Source organism: Odocoileus virginianus, chromosome 15 (genome assembly GCF_023699985.2).
Source record: "Odocoileus virginianus isolate 20LAN1187 ecotype Illinois chromosome 15, Ovbor_1.2, whole genome shotgun sequence".
NCBI classification, from domain to species: Eukaryota; Metazoa; Chordata; class Mammalia; order Artiodactyla; family Cervidae; genus Odocoileus; species Odocoileus virginianus.
The window spans coordinates 53,172,189-53,190,118 of NC_069688.1; the positions used below are offsets into that span (position 1 = coordinate 53,172,189).

At 46.3% G+C, this 17,930-nt stretch overlaps 1 protein-coding gene across 1 annotated transcript in view; it reads right to left on the minus strand.

The window, feature by feature from the left end:
- PTDSS1 (phosphatidylserine synthase 1) overlaps positions 1 to 17,930 on the minus strand; it is a 68,075-nt gene that overhangs the window by 25,494 nt on the left and 24,651 nt on the right. The window contains exons 3-7 of the mRNA XM_020896768.2: positions 15,666 to 15,710; positions 12,676 to 12,800; positions 6,088 to 6,246; positions 2,275 to 2,426; positions 96 to 237 (exon numbers count right to left, since the gene is read on the minus strand). Coding sequence (XP_020752427.1) covers positions 96 to 237; positions 2,275 to 2,426; positions 6,088 to 6,246; positions 12,676 to 12,800; positions 15,666 to 15,710 — 623 coding nt within the window. The remainder of the gene's footprint in view (positions 1 to 95; positions 238 to 2,274; positions 2,427 to 6,087; positions 6,247 to 12,675; positions 12,801 to 15,665; positions 15,711 to 17,930) is intronic.

A 17,930-nucleotide genomic window follows, 5' to 3' on the forward strand; every position in this document is an offset into this window, starting at 1 on the left:
AAGCAATGTCAACTAGCATGAGCCCTAAATCAATGGATGGTTTTTATGTTGGTTTTGTTTTTTTTCCTACTTCTGAGCATCTGGAAAAAAATCACCTGCCAGATGATCATGAAAAGGTATATTCCAGCCACTCTCTGAAATGAAGACTTGGGGTCAAACCACCGTACGTAGGTCCAGCTGGCAGGAGTGAACTGCAGCACGGCTCTTTTGATCTTCCCAGTGGTGGTGTGGATGTCCCTGAAAGGAGAAAACACTTCTGCTGAAAATCCAGAGAGATAAGGAAGGGAAAAAAAAAACAAACAACTGGACTGACTATTTTACAACCAGTACTCAGAACAAAAGATCCCTTCTTATTTGAGCGTCTCTCTAACAGCGGCCTCTGTTCACAGGTGAGGCGCTGAGAGTGTCACACCTGGTGGGGAGCCTCGGCGAGGACAGGCACGACGCAAAGGCCAGGCCACAGCAGGGCCATCACAGGCCACAGTCTGTGAGCTGGTGACAAGAGATGCCGAGGGACACTGAAGACAGCAACTTGGAGCTAGGTCAGGAAGGGTGAGGACGCAGCAATGACGCAACTCCCACCCATGGCTCACCGCCCCTACCCCAACCTGGGGTGCAAGGCAAAACACAGAGCATGCTCCGTATGAGGGGTGACCCATAGCGGCTCCTGGCCCTATAGGTGCTTCAGTTAAATTTCAGGTGATGAACCGTGACTTTTTTTAACCTTTCTTAGGTTCCATCCTAGATATCACTCAATTAAAAATTTTATATTCCCAGGATAGAAACAAACAGTCCCATGGGTCACAAACGAGACCATGGAGGCTTCAAGACCCGGACCAGCTGATGCCTGCGCCCCTCCTAAGCCTCAGAGCTGGGGGCAGGTTCTGATCCTCTTGTGGGAGACCAGGGGAGCCGAAATCCAAGGTCGCAGTATTTAATTAATGGTAAAGATTTTTTAATTCAACAAAAACATTATGTCGAGGACCCTCAGGTCTTAGACACTGTTTTAGATGCTGAAGGCACAAGGACAAACAGGCCATGCCTTTCATTCTTGGAGTGGGGAGGGGGATAGGAGGGGTAGTAAGGGAACCCAGGTTTGTTCCTTCACCCACTTACCCCGCCCATCAACAAGCCTGCAGTGAGAAAACCTCCTGCAAGAAGGCTTGTGGGACAAGGCCAACAAAGAAATAGAGACTATTCCAAAAAGCAACCAGAACGAGGAAGGGCCTGTACTAAAAAATAGTGAAACTTCATGGAAAGAGTTAGAGAAAGACGGAGATAAAGATGCGATGTGATGGAGAACTGAATATTTAATGGAGTGAAGAGTTTAATCCAACCTGATCTGTATTCCTTCATGTTTAATGTAACTTGAAACCAGGGGGACTTTTTTGTTCATTTGTTGTGCTTATGTCTTGGGAACTTGACAGAATGATTCTCAAGCTGAATTTGAGCATAAATATATGAAATTAGGGAAGCATCATGGAGTGTTTAAGGAGCCAGGCAGCCTGATGCAAATTCAGACTCAGCTTGCTAGTTGAATGTCCTCGGGCAAATTACCAAACTGAAACCATAGTACATTCATCCCTAAAATGAAGAGAATGGTGGTGTGTCTACCCCTAGGGTTGATGTAATGCTCAAATGAGATACTGTGTATGAAGGTTGCTGAGAGCAAAATCCAGCGCTGCTACAGATTTTGTTACAGTATATACTGCTCGAAATATATTAAAAAGTCCTTTCAAGTCAGTAGCCAAAGAAAGGATTACTCATGAAAGGGATGGAGTAAACCGGTTAATCAGATCCAGTACTGTGAAATCTCTCCCTTATACCATATACCAAAATTAATTTGACACAGAATAAATAGGTTACTTATAATTGCCAAGCCCATGGACTTTGTCCTCAGGCCCATGAGAAACCATCACAGGGGAGTGACACGATGGCTCTGACGGTGCTGAGACCATCTCTTGGGCAACGGCAGCAGGAGGCTTAGAGGGGTTAACCTGGGGACAGGGCAGTCATCAATCCAGCCGTGGGAGTCGGAATGCAGGCTGGGGAATAAGGATAAGAAAAGAGGGGATGGATTTGAGAAACTCGTAAATGATTCAGCATTTTCTGGATCAGTGCCCGAAACTGGCTTTAGAACCATTTTTGAGCTCCAGTGACCGATGTATAATTTACTCCTCGTCATCAGAGAACGCACTCATGCTGCGGGCTACTGAGCAGTTAAGTTCACATCGTGAGAAATGGTGACGCGGGGCCCGGAGGAGGACGACTCACTTGAAGCTTGCCCAGTGGTAAGTCCGCATCTCTAGAAACCGGCAGACGACCATGCCCAGCCAGATGCCGCCCCCATTGCACAGCAGGATGTCCAGGATGACTTGGTCCCACCAGCACTCGGCAAAATTAGGGAGAAGATGCATGAAGAAAAGCTGGGAAACACGAGAGATGACGGTTGTGAAAAATACAACAAACCTGGGGTACCATCCTGAAAGATAACGTTCCTTTTAACAGTATACTCTTTTGTTCAAACTTGTTGACATTTTAGGTTTCACTGATGTATTAAAAAAAAAAAATAAAACCAAGTTCTGTAACCAGGTTCTTATTTTTTATTTCATGACAGTTTGCAAAATACTGCTAATCCAAACAGTGCCTTTTTAAAATTTATTTTTAACACAGGGTTTTAAAGAAATGATGACCCATCTTGAAAAATACTACCAATAAATCACCTTGGTTCATGACAATATAACATGGACCCTGGAGAGGGAAGGGAGCAAAGTTTTCTGAACTGCCTACAGAGCACTGAATCCTTGAAACTAGCAGCTTGAGAATTTAAGCTGTGTATTTTAGAAACAGTCTACAGATATTTTAATAAAATAGTAAGCTGTAAATTAGCTTAACAGGAAATCTCACACTAACCGATTTGCAGTGATACTCTTTCATTAAGTGCCTACGATGAAGCAATACAAGGTGGTGAGACAAAAATGGACCAAGGTCCTTGATCTCAAAGGCAGGGGCCAGACTTATTCGGAACCAGACATGTATTCAGAACACCCGAATCAGGTAAGCTGTGGCAAGTGGTACAGTAGTGACATAAATGGGAACCGCAGGGACACTGAAGAGATTTATTTTAAGAGATGGCAACTGTGGCAGATTTCTGGAAGGTAGACAGGCTAGAGTGGGGTGGTTAAGGATAGGAATGATTGGTTTAAAGAGATGGAGATGAAAGTGAAGATATTCCAGAAAAGAGGGTACAGTGAGATCAAGGGTGGAATAGAAGTCTTTTACAGAAATAGTTCTGTCCAAAACAAAGGACCTGTTTGCTGTGTCCAGAGCAGCACAGTGTACTGCGTGAAGGCTCGCTTTTAAGAGGGTTTGAAATTATAAATGCCTGACAGCTCTCTGGAAAGAGGCAACCCCATAATTATAAACCTCTAAAGTAATAAAATAAATGCTACAAATTAGAACTATTCATGAAAGCATTTTATAGACTGTGCACGCAGGTGTGCTAAGTCACTTCAGTTGTATCCAACTCTGGGCGACGCTATGGACTGTAGCCCATCAAGCTCCTCTGTCCGTGGGACTCTAGGCAAGAGGGACATCTTTCCGACCCAGGGATCGAACCCACATCTCTTACATCTCCTGCATTGGCAGGCAGGATCTTTACCACTAATGCCATGTGGAAAGCCCTTTCAAAGGCTGCAAAACAACACAAATACAAGGATTCTGTCTTCCTGATGTGCCTGCTGCTGAGAAGATACAGAACAGCTACTGTGTGTGAGGGCGAGGGGCTGTGGGCTGACCCCTGGCAGGCGGCTCACCGCCTGGGACTGACTCCGAGGTCTGAGCCGTGTCATGGAGCATTAACTCACACGAGGCAGAGAGAAACTTCTGCAGAAGCCCATGACACAGACCTGCTAAAACAGGAGTGCAGGGGAGTGGATGTGGACACACACATCCGCCTGAGGAGCCTTTCTAGAAAGTACCGGGTTTGGGGGTGAGACGGCCCAGAAAGAGAGGAGTCGGGGGAGCAGGAAAGAGTCATCTTCACTCACTCACTATGGATCTGGAGGCATCGTACCGGGTTTGGGGGTAAGACAGCCCAGAGAGGAGTCGGGGGAGCTGGAAAGAGTCACCTCACTCACTCACTATGGATCTGGGGGCGTCCGCCCATGTGAGGCAGAGCCCTGGGGTCTGGGACTGGGCAGACACGGGCCTTGCCCTCTGGAGCATGAGATTTAGCAGAAAAGAGACACCTGTCACGTATCTAACGTGGGCAGAGTGTTTCAGAGCAAGGCCGGGTGCTCTACTTGCAGGGGCACCAACGTGAGCCCAGCCAGCGGACAACGCAGGGCAGAGAGGGAAGAATTCAGAGGACGGCTTCCTGGGGGGGGAGGTCAGCAACTGTGCAGGCAGGAAGCAGAGCTGGCTGGAGCAGAGGGCAGAGAGAGGTCTCGGCGAGGCTGGGGAGACAGGCTGGGCCAGCTAGCACCCTAACACCGGCCTTCGTAGGCTGTTCAGAGTGCCCCCACCCCAGTCCTGATTTTGCTTTAAGAGCGATGGACAAACAGGGAAGCGTTTGTGGTAGAGCACGTGATGGGGTTGAGGTCTGTAAGGATCACTTTGAAATAGACAGTGCTACAAGAGCAGACAGGAAAGTCAGCTAAGAAGAGAATAGATTAGACACAAGTGGGAGCAGAGGGATGACCTGGAGAGGTGTCTAGAGAAGAGGCGTCAGGACGTGGGGATGACAGGATGCCGGGGAACAAAGAAAGTGAAGGTCAGGAGGCCAGGGAGGTGAGGAAGGCCAAGCGCCTCGCACAGGTCACACGGGCTGAGGTCCTGAGGATGCCTGCAAGTCGGAGAGTGAGTGTGAGGCACAGCGGCAAGGACACAGGCGTGCTCACAAGCAAGCACTCCTGGATCCACTCTCGGCTCTGAGCTCCGGTTTCCACTGTTACACTGGGATACACGCTGCCCTTCCAGGTCATGGGGAAGATTCTGGATGACGTACAAACAGTGGCAGGCACTGTTACGTGTTGAATCGTGGCCCCCTTAAAACCCATACATTGGACGTCCTAACCTCCAGGGCCTCATAAGGTGAGCTTATTTAGAAATGCAGTCACTGGAGATGTAATTAGCAAGATGGGGTCATCCTGGAGGAGGGCGGGCCCCTAATCCAATATGACTAGTGTCCTCAAAGAAATAATGCCACGTGAAGGCACATAGGGAGAAGGCCGCATGAGGACAAAGGCGGAGATTGAGGCGATCTACAAGCCAAGGAACACTGGGGGCGGCCAGCAAACCACAAGCAGAGAGGAGAAGCCCGGGACAGGATACGAAGCTGTGAACTTGGCTGACACCCTGGACTCAGGCTTCTGGCCTCCGGGGCCATGAAAGGCACATCAATAGAAGTGACATTCATGGCCCCGGAACGCTCCCTAAGTTAGGATCAGAGCAATGATGGGACTGTGCACAATCACTGAAGAATAATGATAATCAAGAAATAACTGTGTACACAGCCAAATTCTGTTCCCTGGGAATGATTAAGAATAATATAATAACTGAACAATAAATGAGCCAGTTCCCAGAATATCATTTCACTAATAGTTTTTCAAGAATATATCTCTTAAATTCAGTAAATGAGACAAACTTTTGATTACTAAGATAGCTGAGCTCTACTGGGAATTCATTTTCAGCTACAAAGCGTCCTGGCTGCACTCATAAGGTCCTAAACACCACAATTCTATTTATCTCAAACTGGAAACTAGTTAGTGGGTGGAGCACCTATTAACTTCTCAGCGGATGTCCTCATTACCAGTGAATTCTGTTGTTCGGGACTTTAACTCCATTCTTTAGCTTGATTCCAGTTGTTTCTCTTTAAGACTTGTGAGATAGAGCAGGCCTGAAGCTGACAAGGAGCTTCTCTGTGTGTTTGACAAAGGCTTAAAATATCCCTTGGGATTTAAATAGTTTCATACCACAGGAGCTGGAGAATAGATGACGTGACTGCTAACTGATGGACTGTCTTCCTCCTACATACAAACTGTCCACGCTACGGCATCTAGATAGCAGCCCATGCCCCCTTCTTACCTCGGTCAGCTCCCAGGTGATACTGATTGTCCAGCAGAGACCATAACTTCGGATCAGCAAGGCCTTCATGGCCCAGCCCCAAAAATGTCCAAAGGCAAATATATCAAAGTGGCTGATAATCCTCTCCCAGGTGATGACATGGCAGTTCACAGCATACTCCTGTTTAAGATAAAACGGAAATAATTAGTAATGCTCTAGAAATCAACTTGCTTCAGGGTCTGGACGATAAAATGAAAACAACTGATGTGATCTTGACAACTAATATATGTCCTACCCAATAAAAAGTTTTAGTAACTGAAGATGCTTGAGGAAAAATGGACAAGTATTAGAGTTTATACACTAGAATTGCTTTGTTCCGAATTGCAAAAGCTTAAATAAAGTGGGACACAAAATCATTTTACAAAGACTTAAATGGCAACCCACTCCAGTATTCTTGCCTGGAGAATCCCATGGACGGAGGAGCCAGGTGGGCTCCATGGGTTGCAAAGAGTTAGACACGACTCAGCAACTTTACTTTCACTAACCCATCTTAAAGAAGTGACATCACAGAGTCCATGTCGCTTGCCCATAGGGCAACTGTGTTAAAGTCAGTAACAAAAACACAGAATCCTAATAAATAAAGAATAAATAGAAACCAAATAGGTTTGTAAATTTAAAAACACACCTCTAAATATCATGGAGTTAAAAAGAAGTCATAATAGAAATTTAAAATATACTCAGTATTAAAGGATAATGAAAATATTACACATCAAAATGAGGAGATACAATTAAGCAGAAGTTAGAGGAAAATACACACCCTTAAATGTTTTTATTAGGAAAGAAGAAAAGCTGAGACATCCAACTTCAGAAATAAGAAGAAAGCAGAATTACTCCTCCGCCCAAGAATGTATAATATTACATAATCTAAATATTTAAACACTATAAAGCTTTCAAGAATTTAGGTTCCGTCTCTAGTATCTTTTTCTTTTTAATATGGTTTAAAAAACTTTGAAATCAATTTCCTTTTATTTCTGTATTTAAACTGTATGAAAGCAGTTATCATATGACAAAATTTCTCAGAGAGTTCTACATTTCCCATTCGCTTTTCCCAGATTAATCAAATAGGAAGGAGTAAGATTTCAGGCAGCTGGCGGAGCTCCTGTAAAGTACAATATTTTCAAATTCAAGAAACAATACTCCCTGAAGGAGCAAAAGAGCATTGGGGTGCGCCTCTCTCTTCTGAAATCCACTGCCTCAGGTTTCTGAAGCTTTCTCAGAACAAATGCACTCTAATTTGCAAAGCCGAAAGGACATTTTTAAAAACTGTATTTTTTTTTTTTTTATATGGTATGATGATGTGTAAGTGGAAAATCTAGAAAAAAAGAGGGGGGAAAAAATCAATAGGGGTAAGTCAAGATAAGGCTTAAAAAAAGCCAAATGGCACTGCCATGGGATGACAATTCTCTTTCCAGGCTCTGGAGCAGGTGCCTGTCGCAGGAATCACAGACGACAGAGACACCCTCGGCCTAAAGCGGTTACTCCTTAGGTTAAGGAGGGTTCACAGCCTGGTCAACTCCCATTTTCGCAGCCGCCCTATCCTCTTATTTACACTGCAGCACACTGCAGAGGGTTGGATAAGAGAGGGCTGACTTCTGCCTTCAGAAGGCTGTTCTGAGGGCAATCGTAGGTTGAAGACCACTTTGGAGGCCTTTTGACTCTCTAGGAGAATATTTCTGTGCTTCGAAAAACAGGAAGGCACTTTGAAGGCACCACAAAGAGCTAAGAGTGTCTGCTGGTGTATAACTACTATATTATCAAATAATCATTAGGAACAAATTTGCCAGTGGTCACATCTGGAACATCCCGAGGTCGAGGTCCTGGTCGTGGGAGGGACTCAGGACGCCGCGGTTTAAGGCAGCTGGGGAGCCGCACACACAGGCACAGCCCTGGAAGCGGGAGGAAGGGGCGTGCGATGAGGACTCCCAGAGCCATGCAGGGAGGAGGGAGCAGGGGGAGCATGGAGCCCGCCCTCCCAGCCGACCCGCCGCTGGTCTGGACAGCTCCACCTCTCCACTGCTTGCCCAACACTAGACCAAACACCAAGTCCTGTTCACTTAACCTCCCAATGTGTTTTTCTTCCAACTCAATGCCACTGTTATTTCTTGCTTAGAAAACTGCAATAGCTTTCTAAAACTATAAAATGTATAGCTGACACTCTGACTACACACCTCCAGCTGAAGACTGTAAAGATTTTAACAGGTATCTCTATAATCAGTTCTCTACAGATGAAATGATTTTGCAGATTATAAATCAGACTGTTGTGTGTGTGTTTGTGCTTGGGGGAGGTGTGTGTGTTTGGGGGCATGTCAGTGTTTGGGGTCTCTTACTACAGTCACAAAGTACTCCTACCTCCTGTCCACATCTCCCAGCCTCAGGAACGGCCCTCCTCTGCCTCTCATTCCCTCTCTCCTTTACTACTGACTCACCCCAGGTCCCCAGCTGGGGACTCCATGCAGACTGATCCTTCTTCCTGAGTAATGGCCTGGCCCCCTATTCTCCCACTTTGCTTGGCTAATCCCCACTTGTCAGCTTAGACAGCATCACCAACTCAATGGACAAGGATGTGAGCAAACTCCGGGAGATGCAGAACCGAGGAGTCTGGTGTGCTGCATTCCAGGGGGGCACAAGGGTGGGATACAGCTTCATGATTGAACAACAACAACAATAAACATCAGCTCTTACACAGGCGTTCCTTGACCTCTCAGAGTGGACAAGTTCTAATAGCACCATATCTTTTTCTTTATCCCACTGCACTGCATATTGAAATCATTACACTTTCTTGATTCTATGACACCTCTTTTTCACATTTAGCATTTTGAGAACTGGGTGGATATTTCAATGTATTGGGCTTCCCTAGTAGCTCAGCTGGTAAAGAATCCACCTGCAATGCAGGAGATGCTGGTTCAATTCCTGGGTCAGGAAGACCCCTGGCAAAGGGATAGGCTACCCACTTCAGTATTACTGGGCTTCCCTGGTGGCTCAGCTGGTAAAGAATCCGCCTGCAATGCAGGAACCTGGGTTCGATCCCTGGGTTGGGAAGATCCCCTGGAGAAGGGAACAGCTAGTATTCTGGCTGGGAGAATTCTATGGACTGTATAGTCCACAGGGTCCCAAAGAGTCAGACACGACTGAGCGACTTTCACTTTCAATGTATTACAATGTTTGGTGCATATTTTGCTTTTCTCCTCCTTTTTCTCCTCCCAAGTCATACCTGTGATTTATCAGTTCAGTTGCTCAGTCATGTCTGACTCTTTGCAACCCCATGGACTGCAGCACGCCAGGCCTCCCTGTCCATCACCAACTCCCAGAGCTTCCTCAAACTCATGTCCGTCAAGTCAGTGATGCCATCCAACCATCTCATCCTCTATCATCCTCTTCTCCTCCCGCCTTCAATCTTTCCCACCATCAGGGTCTTTTCCAATGAGTTTGTTCTTTGCATCAGATGGCCAGAGTATTGGAGTTTCAGCTTCAGCATCAGTCCTTCCAATGAACACCCAGGACTGATCTCCTTTAGGATGGACTGGTTGGATTTCCTTGCAGTCCAAGGGACTCTCAAGAGTCTTCTCCAACACCACAGTTCAAAAGCATCAATTCTTCAGTGCTCAGCTTTCTTTATAGTCCAACTCTCACATCCATACATGACTACTGGAAAAACCATAGTTTTGACTAGATGAACCTTTGTAATTGATAGTGCATCTTACAACTGATGCTGACCTCCTGACCCTATGATCAAGCTTAACATTGTAAGACCCCTAGACACTGTGTGGCCTAGTGTGATACATGGCACCATCTACAAGCAGCCCTGCAATGGAAACCAACCTGGAATCTGGATCCCATCCAGCTTCTACATCTAACTTCCAGTTTAAAGGAAATACAGGGAGACAGGGGGCTGCATTAATGATACCCTGGAAATGTAAGCTGCAAAATCCAGACATGAGATGCTCCATGGAATAAACAATATAGTGTCTTTCACAAATAAACAATGATGTTAAACCAAAGCATGGAGGGACTGCAGATTAAGAGATACAAGAGCTGCAGCAAAGGCGACATGGGGACCTTGTCTGGATCCTAATTCAAATAAGTCAACCATTAAAAAAATAAAGAAAGAAACCTTTATGAGACAACTGGGGAAAAGATGTGAACACTGCATACTGTTAACTTTAAGCAACTAAAAATGGCATTGTGGTTACATTTTTAAAAATCCATGTATTTAGATATTGATGTCTGATAATAATCCAAGATGGAAGCGAGAGGGTGGGATGAAACATTAGGCATGTGCTGATAAAATTTTTAAAACTTAACCAAGTTATCTTAAACAATTCTCAAAGAAAAAAAAGCCAGCAATTAACTTGTTTAATTTGCCTTCTTGTAGATTCTAAACTCCGAGAGGACAGGGAGTGAAGGGGTCTTTCCCCCACTACTGCCAGCATGGTGTCCAGCACACAGAAAAGGCCCAGTGAGTATTTACTAGACAATAGACCGCTGCTCCAGACGACCAGTCTATATATCAGATGGGCTTGAAAGCTTGTCTGAAGCTTAGATCACATATTTTTGAACAGAATAAATATTTAGGAACACAGCAAACTTTTCAGACAATTACATAAAAGACTGTCTCTCATAGGATTTCAATGACCACCCTCCCAACCCCAAGTTACAATATTAATTTTCAGGGGGAAGGGGTGTCTGCATTTCAACGTGTGGCACCTGCCATGGATGAGAGCCTGGTATCAGGATTAGGAGCCGGTGGTGGCTGAAGGAATGGGGAGGGCAGAAGGCCCAGGGAACCAGGGACTACAGGCTTCTGTCTTACATAAAGACACTTCTCCTCACCACAGGTCCTAAAACAGGAATGCGTTTCTCTAGAGCCACCAAGGAACAAGTCCTCAGAACTGCAAAAGTTTACTTTAAGGAAGTGAAGAGCGACGAGGAACTAGAGATGGAGAGCACTGAGGCCAGGCTAGCACCAGCTGGAATCTCAGAAGCTGAAAACTGCCTGTGGCTTAGCTTTGTTTGCCAAGAAAGACTTAGCCAGTCCTCGGAAGCTAGATTTTACTCGCCAGTGTCAGCTCTTTGGGGGACTGTAATTATTGACATGACAATCAGATGTCCCTGTGATGTTAAGCTCCTAGGGAAGGTGGATGTCAAAATGTTATGAGATTTACTCTCCCCCACCCACTGTGAGAACAAGCCTGACACACCAGCAAATCTACCTGTATGCTAGTTCATCATGTGACCATTCTGACTCAAGAAACTCGTGGCGGGTAATAACTATAACCTGGGACATCCTCGTAGTCTCTGTTTCACAAGACACCTGGGAGCATCAAACACTTGATATTGTAACTATATGTTTGAGGCGCTGTCCTAAAGGGAAGGTAGGTTTTGGAGCCAGATGGATCTTATTTTAAGCTTCTGTTTCCTCCTTGGTAAAAGAGGGATATGAACACATACACTACATGTAAAGCACTATATATGAAGCACCCAGCTCCGTCTGGCCGAGCAGACAATCCACAATCAGCAACTGCTGTCAACCTCACCCTAACTGTTATGACCAGCATCATTAGAAGCTGGAAGTCACCCTGTACCTTTCTCTTCCCTTAGAGGAAGAATCTCAAGACAGACTTTGCTCCTTGAGACCTTCAAATAATTTTTGGCTTTCTTATTTTTGTCTTTAACACGTCCTTTATAAAAGTTAAAGATAAAATCTGGAAATACTATTCCAAGAAGGGTCTGACCAATCTTGACTATGCTAGAATGATCACTTTTTAGATTTTTAGCTAACTCCTCTGTACCGCATTCCTGCTTGTTAAACAAGGACCTATCTATGGCCTAAATGCTGTTCTTCTTTTCTGATTGTCGCTAGGTATTTCTTTAACCTGCTAAACGTCAGGCCTTTTAAAAATTGAAAAAGTATCACAGTATAAAGTAATCTCTTCATTAAAAGCCAAAGCACACTAGTCATTTTGGCCAAGAACAAAATTATTTATTGTGGCTTCATAAAAATAATGAATGAAATGGCCTCCCTCGTTACAACTTGGCCCCTTCATGGCAAGCAGGTGGGAAGGATCAGAGCATCAGGGCTGGAATCGGGGGGCAGAGGGGCTGCGGGAGACACTGACGGAGCTGAGCTGCCAGCACTGGAGGACCAGGAGCATGCAAAGCACCATGTTAGGCCCTCGTTTAGGTCACAGTAAACATCCAAGAGAAGTACTATGCCACTTTGCAGAAGAAGGAACAGGCTACAGGTCCACAGCTCAAGGCCCCACAACTTACAAGTGTCAGGGGCAGAGTTCCCATCTATGACTGATGGTAACATTCACCTCTTCCTACCACCACCCGCTTAGGGCCAAGAGAGGATTCACATCCCTGGACTGGGTCACTCGTGGATCCAGGCACCACACCAGCCCACCCAGAGACTGGTGCCGAGGTTATCTACGTAGGAAATTTGGGAGAAATTTCTACGTAGGACCAATTTAAGATGTGAAGCCAACATTACCTCCTGCACCCAAGGGGTCAACCAGCTTCTCTAACACACAGCGGACAAGTACGTACCATGACGTCTGCTTCCCTCGTGGCATAGCGAAGGTTCGGATCTAGCCAGTACATCAGGGATTTAACCTGCTCGAAGTTCAGGAAGAGAAGAAACACCAGGAACAGGAAGTAGAGCACGCTGAGTCCTGCGAGGAACAAGAAACACCCTCAGGACCATGCAGGGAGCCGGGGCCAGACGGCAAACTCCGATCGCCTGTGGCCCCAAGCAGCCACTGGTGCTGAAACGTGGGCTGTGGAGACCCCTCGTGTGACAGCAGTTTTCCTTCGATGAGAATTTGACACTCCATCCTCATCTAGACCTAAGGGTGGAGTAACCCCTCTGAGCAGGGATGCTGACATTGAGAGCTGGAGGGGGTGGACAAGAGGACGCTGCACTTGGGCCAGGAAGGCAGGCAGAGGCGAGCAGGCGGGTTCCTGGAAAGAGGGCCTGCTGTCCGCACATGGCTGGGAGCTGGCGGAGACGGGAAGGGAGTGAGGCCGCTAGGAAGGGATGACCAGGGCTCAGGGCTACCGCCAAGACCGCAGACTTGACCTTAAGTCAAAGGAGGAGCCCCTGCTGGGATCCAAATAGGAAAATCAGATGACCTAGGGAACACTTCAGGAGATGGACTCTGGCCATTTGCATGGAGACTGGACTGGAGGCGGGCAAGGAAGGCCTGACAGATGGCCCAGTTTGGAGTTTGAGGGGTGAGAGGTGGCCCAGGGTCGCTCATCTCCCCCCTTACATCCCACATTAACCCCTGTGGGCATGATCACATCGTAACTGGTAGCCTAATAATCACCCCACGTCATTTGAAAAAGAAAGTCAATAATCTACTGTAAGAAGACAAAAGCCTGCAAAGACATTTCAGGAAGACTTGAGAACCAGCCCCCAACGGCTTTGTGACTTTCCCTCCTTTTCGAATCTGCTGGGAAGAAAATGCCTCTGGAGGACATCTAGATGCTGTGATACAAATAACCTTGGACTGCAGCGCCCCATCCAAAGTGGGCTGGCACCGGTCCCCAGGGAGCCGCTCCAGAGGAGAGAGTGTCCCTGGCTGGAATGGAATCCTCCGGAGCGGCTGGCAGACGAGGCTTCTCCTGGTCCTCAGGGCGGGGGGATGGCTGAGAGTACACGGCTGACTCAGTCGTGTATCCCAGGGCCCAGGGCGCATGCGTTTTTAGACAAGTCCATAGGATAGCCTTCTAGGTATTATTATGTGCCAGCTACTTTTACAGACTTTCACTGCAAACACCTCCCACTACACCTTCTCATTATGACCCTTTCGAAATAATTATTTTGGGATACAAAGAAAGTGTGGACCAGGAGGCTCCGTGAATGAGAGTTCACAGTTGGGCTTCAACGCCAGGCTTTCTAAAATGCCTTCCCTGAAGGCCTGAATATTATAGGTAAAACTCTGTGTGTGCCTGTGTGTGTATACTGGGAAAGGGTCTATAGTTCTCATCAGGTTATCAAAGGGTTCCAGGACTCCAAGGAAGAAATAAAACTGCTCATCACCTAGAATGAACCATACGAAACTAGAAAAACTAGATGTAGCCATCTAGCTGAAAATGACTCACAACTTTGAAGTGGCCATATTAAGCCCATGAGCTGTAAGTATAATACAACCAGAGCTATCTTGTAAGAAATGGAAATGAGTCATGTACTTACCTGAAAAAAAAAAAAAAACCCTCCCGTTGCATCCCCCAGCCCTTCCCAAGCTCTGTGGTTCCATCTGTGCCGGGCTCTGCCTCTCCTGGCCTGGCCTGCCTCCCGGCATCTTTGCCTGGATCCTTCTTTGCAGGCAGGTTTCTGCTTAAGCACACTTCCTTCGCGCCTCCCATCACCCCAAAGTGAAAGTGGCTACTTAGTCAATGTCGCTTCTTGTGGTTTTAATAAACTTTCTGCCACGGGGAGACAACTGCTCTGCTCAGATTACTGATTTGTTTCCCAGGGTGCTTGCTACAGCCGCCCTCCCTCCCCGGCCCCTCCGCCTGCAGGCTCAGGGCCACAGGGGCCACCCCTTGGGACTCGGTGAACACCCGCTGAGCACACGACCCGGGCTCACCACTGAATTCAGAGAGACTCACTTGTGATCTCTGAAGGGTGAAAAATAAACAGACTTGAGCATAATCTCCATTTTAAGGGTCCCTTAAGCGTAAGATTACACTTTCTGAACCTTGAATAATTTTTTTGGATGATTACTTAGGTAAGATGAAGCCAAGTCCCAGAGTTTTGAAGATAAGATTTCAGTCCACTTAGGTGGTTTTACTCTTCGGACTAGAAGTCAAGTAAACGTTGCAAGAGACCCAACACATATATGTGACGCTCATCACTAAACCGTAGTTGAAATCAGGGCTCTTTGCTAAGAACACTCCTTTTCTGCGTTCTTTCTCATTTGCGACACTGGGGAGATTGCTGGGGTTTCGGTCCCTCCTGGATGCTGACGAGGCAAACACGCTCACACCAGGCATGCGAGCTTCACTTTGAAGCTTCACTTCTCTTTGAAGTGGCCATATTAAGCCCATGAGCTGTAAGTATAATACAACCAGAGCTATCTTGTAAGAAATGGAAATGAGTCATGTACTTACCTGAAAAAAAAAAAAAAAAAAAAAAAAACCCTCCCGTTGCATCCCCCAGCCCTTCCCAAGCTCTGTGGTTCCATCTGTGCCGGGCTCTGCCTCTCCTGGCCTGGCCTGACGTGAAGAGCAACGTCAGGAAGAACGAGCCGCATTCCCTCACGTCAGATCCTGTGGTTAATGGACAGCGGTGTTGGGAGGTTGAGGGGGGTAGGGATTGAAACAGTTCACGTGTATGAGAACTTCCGCTGTCACCAGCACTTTATTTTTTGTGGCAAAGCATTTTAATAACAAACTGAGACCAGAACACCAAAAAGTAAAAAAGTATTAAGTTTTACAGTGCAGCGGCATGAAAAACTGCCCTAACATAACAGGAAAAAAGGTCTCTTGAGAGTAGAATGGATTTTGAAACCGACTAATGTGTAACTTACCAAAGACCATTCGCCACAAGGCCGGGTGAGGCCGGGTAAACGGACCTGCGGAGATAACATTACAAGGTCAGAATGGACTGCCTTCAATCCAAGACCAAAATAAAGACAGTGCTGCTGATTTCCACAGAGATAAGGGGTTAAAAAGCCTCTCTACTGTCAAAACTTTTTCTCTAGGAGAATTCTGGGAGGTCAAAGTCTAGGTTGAAAGCTTTTGTCTACATTGTAACAACTGTCCCCACAATTGTAACAGGCATGATTGCAACAGACGCTTTTTTTTTTCTTTTTCTTAAAGCTTTGCCTTCAGAATCAGATGGTAACTTCCCATGGACACAATGACAGTGAGTAGGTCACTAGACCAGCCTTTTACTGCACGTAATACTTACTGGATCTTAACAAGACACCTCACAGCTCTGTTCTGGACATCCTGTGTGTGTGTGTGAGAGAGAGAGAGAAAGAGAGAGACAGACAGATAGATGGAATAGTGTGTGTGTCAGACAGACAGACAAGACTGTGATGGACCGACAATAAAAGAAACACTGTGCTTGCTCTGTGTCTGTGTCTGTGTGTGTGTGTGTGTGTGTGTGTGTGTGTGACAGACAGGACTGTAAAAGACCGACAATAAAAGACAGAAACACTGTGCTTGGAAAACAAGTGAGATGGGGAGTGAACACTGAGAGCAAACCCTTGGAGCCGGGAACATGCTGGGGCCTCTGATTATGACCTCTGGTAACAAAATACCTCTGACCAGTTCAGATACACAGATACCAGATTTCACAAAAGGGAAGCCAAAATTTCACAGGATGAAACTTACTACATGTGATATAACAATATGTTGCCTTCTATTTTATCTCATTAAAAAGAAAAAAAAAGTAACAGTAGATGAATGCAAGTAATCTGGGCCCGGATCCACTAAACTGAGTGACCACTAACTGCAGGGTTACAGCTGGCAAATACTGATCACTGTTCTAGAGGGCCCTTGACCTATTTTGGGGCTGCCCAGGCCTTCCTGCACTTGGAGGATTTCCAGCGGCATGATCCCTTATCTCCAGGAGACAGGCCAGAACTTGCAGCCCAGCCTTCTTTCTAACTGGGTCCCGATCCTACAGCTGCACCCGTGCTAGGGAACATCAGGGGCTGCGGACAGTGGAGGCAAGTGTATAGAGTGGTCCTCTCCCTCCTCGGTCCCCGTGATCCTGGCTGGCAGGGATAGTGGTGGGGGGCGGCACCCCTCACGCGGTTGACACCGCAGGCAGGGGCAGTTCCATTTAGCAGGCACTGCAGATGTGACAATGGGACAGACTCTGGTCAAGGCTCACTCACAGACCAGGTCTGGGTGATGCGCCAGCTCAGAGGTTAGCTGGCAGCGGGACGGGCGGCTGGTTTCCGAGCCCTCCCAGGATTCCTGCAGCCAGTTAACATCTGAGAACAGGCTCTTGCATCAGCAGAGTCAGCTTCTGTTGCTTGTGACCTGGAATCCTCCCTGAAGCGAACATTACATTGTAATTTTTATTCTGTAACTCATTCCAAATGGCCTATTTCTTCCTAAAAAAGGGTACGCTGAAACATATTCTAACTGCTTTCTTTGGATGAGCCACATTCATATGAGGAATACTGATTCAGATTCTGGGTTTACATGTTTAGAGTGCAGAAGTTAAGTTTGTGGGGGACTCTGCTTTATCCAAACGAATATGGTGTCTGAGTTCTGGATGGCAAGCAGCGAGAGCTCAGATACTGAGGAATTTGAAAGATTTGAGTTCTGACAGCAAAGATTTGGACTGCAAGGGATGCCTGTATTCTTTTTAATCAGCTGGTTTTTTTTCTCAAAAAAGGCAAAGTGAAGCTAGAATCCCCTTCCAGGTAACACAACCTGGTTAACTTTCTTTGCAAATTACCAGAAAATTGATGGTTACATTAGTCTTTTAAGTTAATTTTCTCTTCCAAATGCTCTTCTTCATGGATGCTAGGTAATAGCTTCACCTGTCACCAGGAATGGCTTGTCTTTCAGTAGCAGTCTGGCTTGAAAGCGTTACTCCATCCAAACTACTGAATTAACCTTTCAGACAGAACAGGGGACTGCAGCTTTCTCTATGATTTCCTTTTACAAGGTGAACTCTGAAACTCAAAGATCTAGTATTTGCCTTGCAACAGAATTCCATGCCTGATCGATACTTTAAAACCACATAGTGTTATTCTCAAGAGCACTCCTGATTCTAATAGTTTCAGCAGTGCTTTCCTTTAACCCTTACTGGGTAGCAGGCTGGGGGA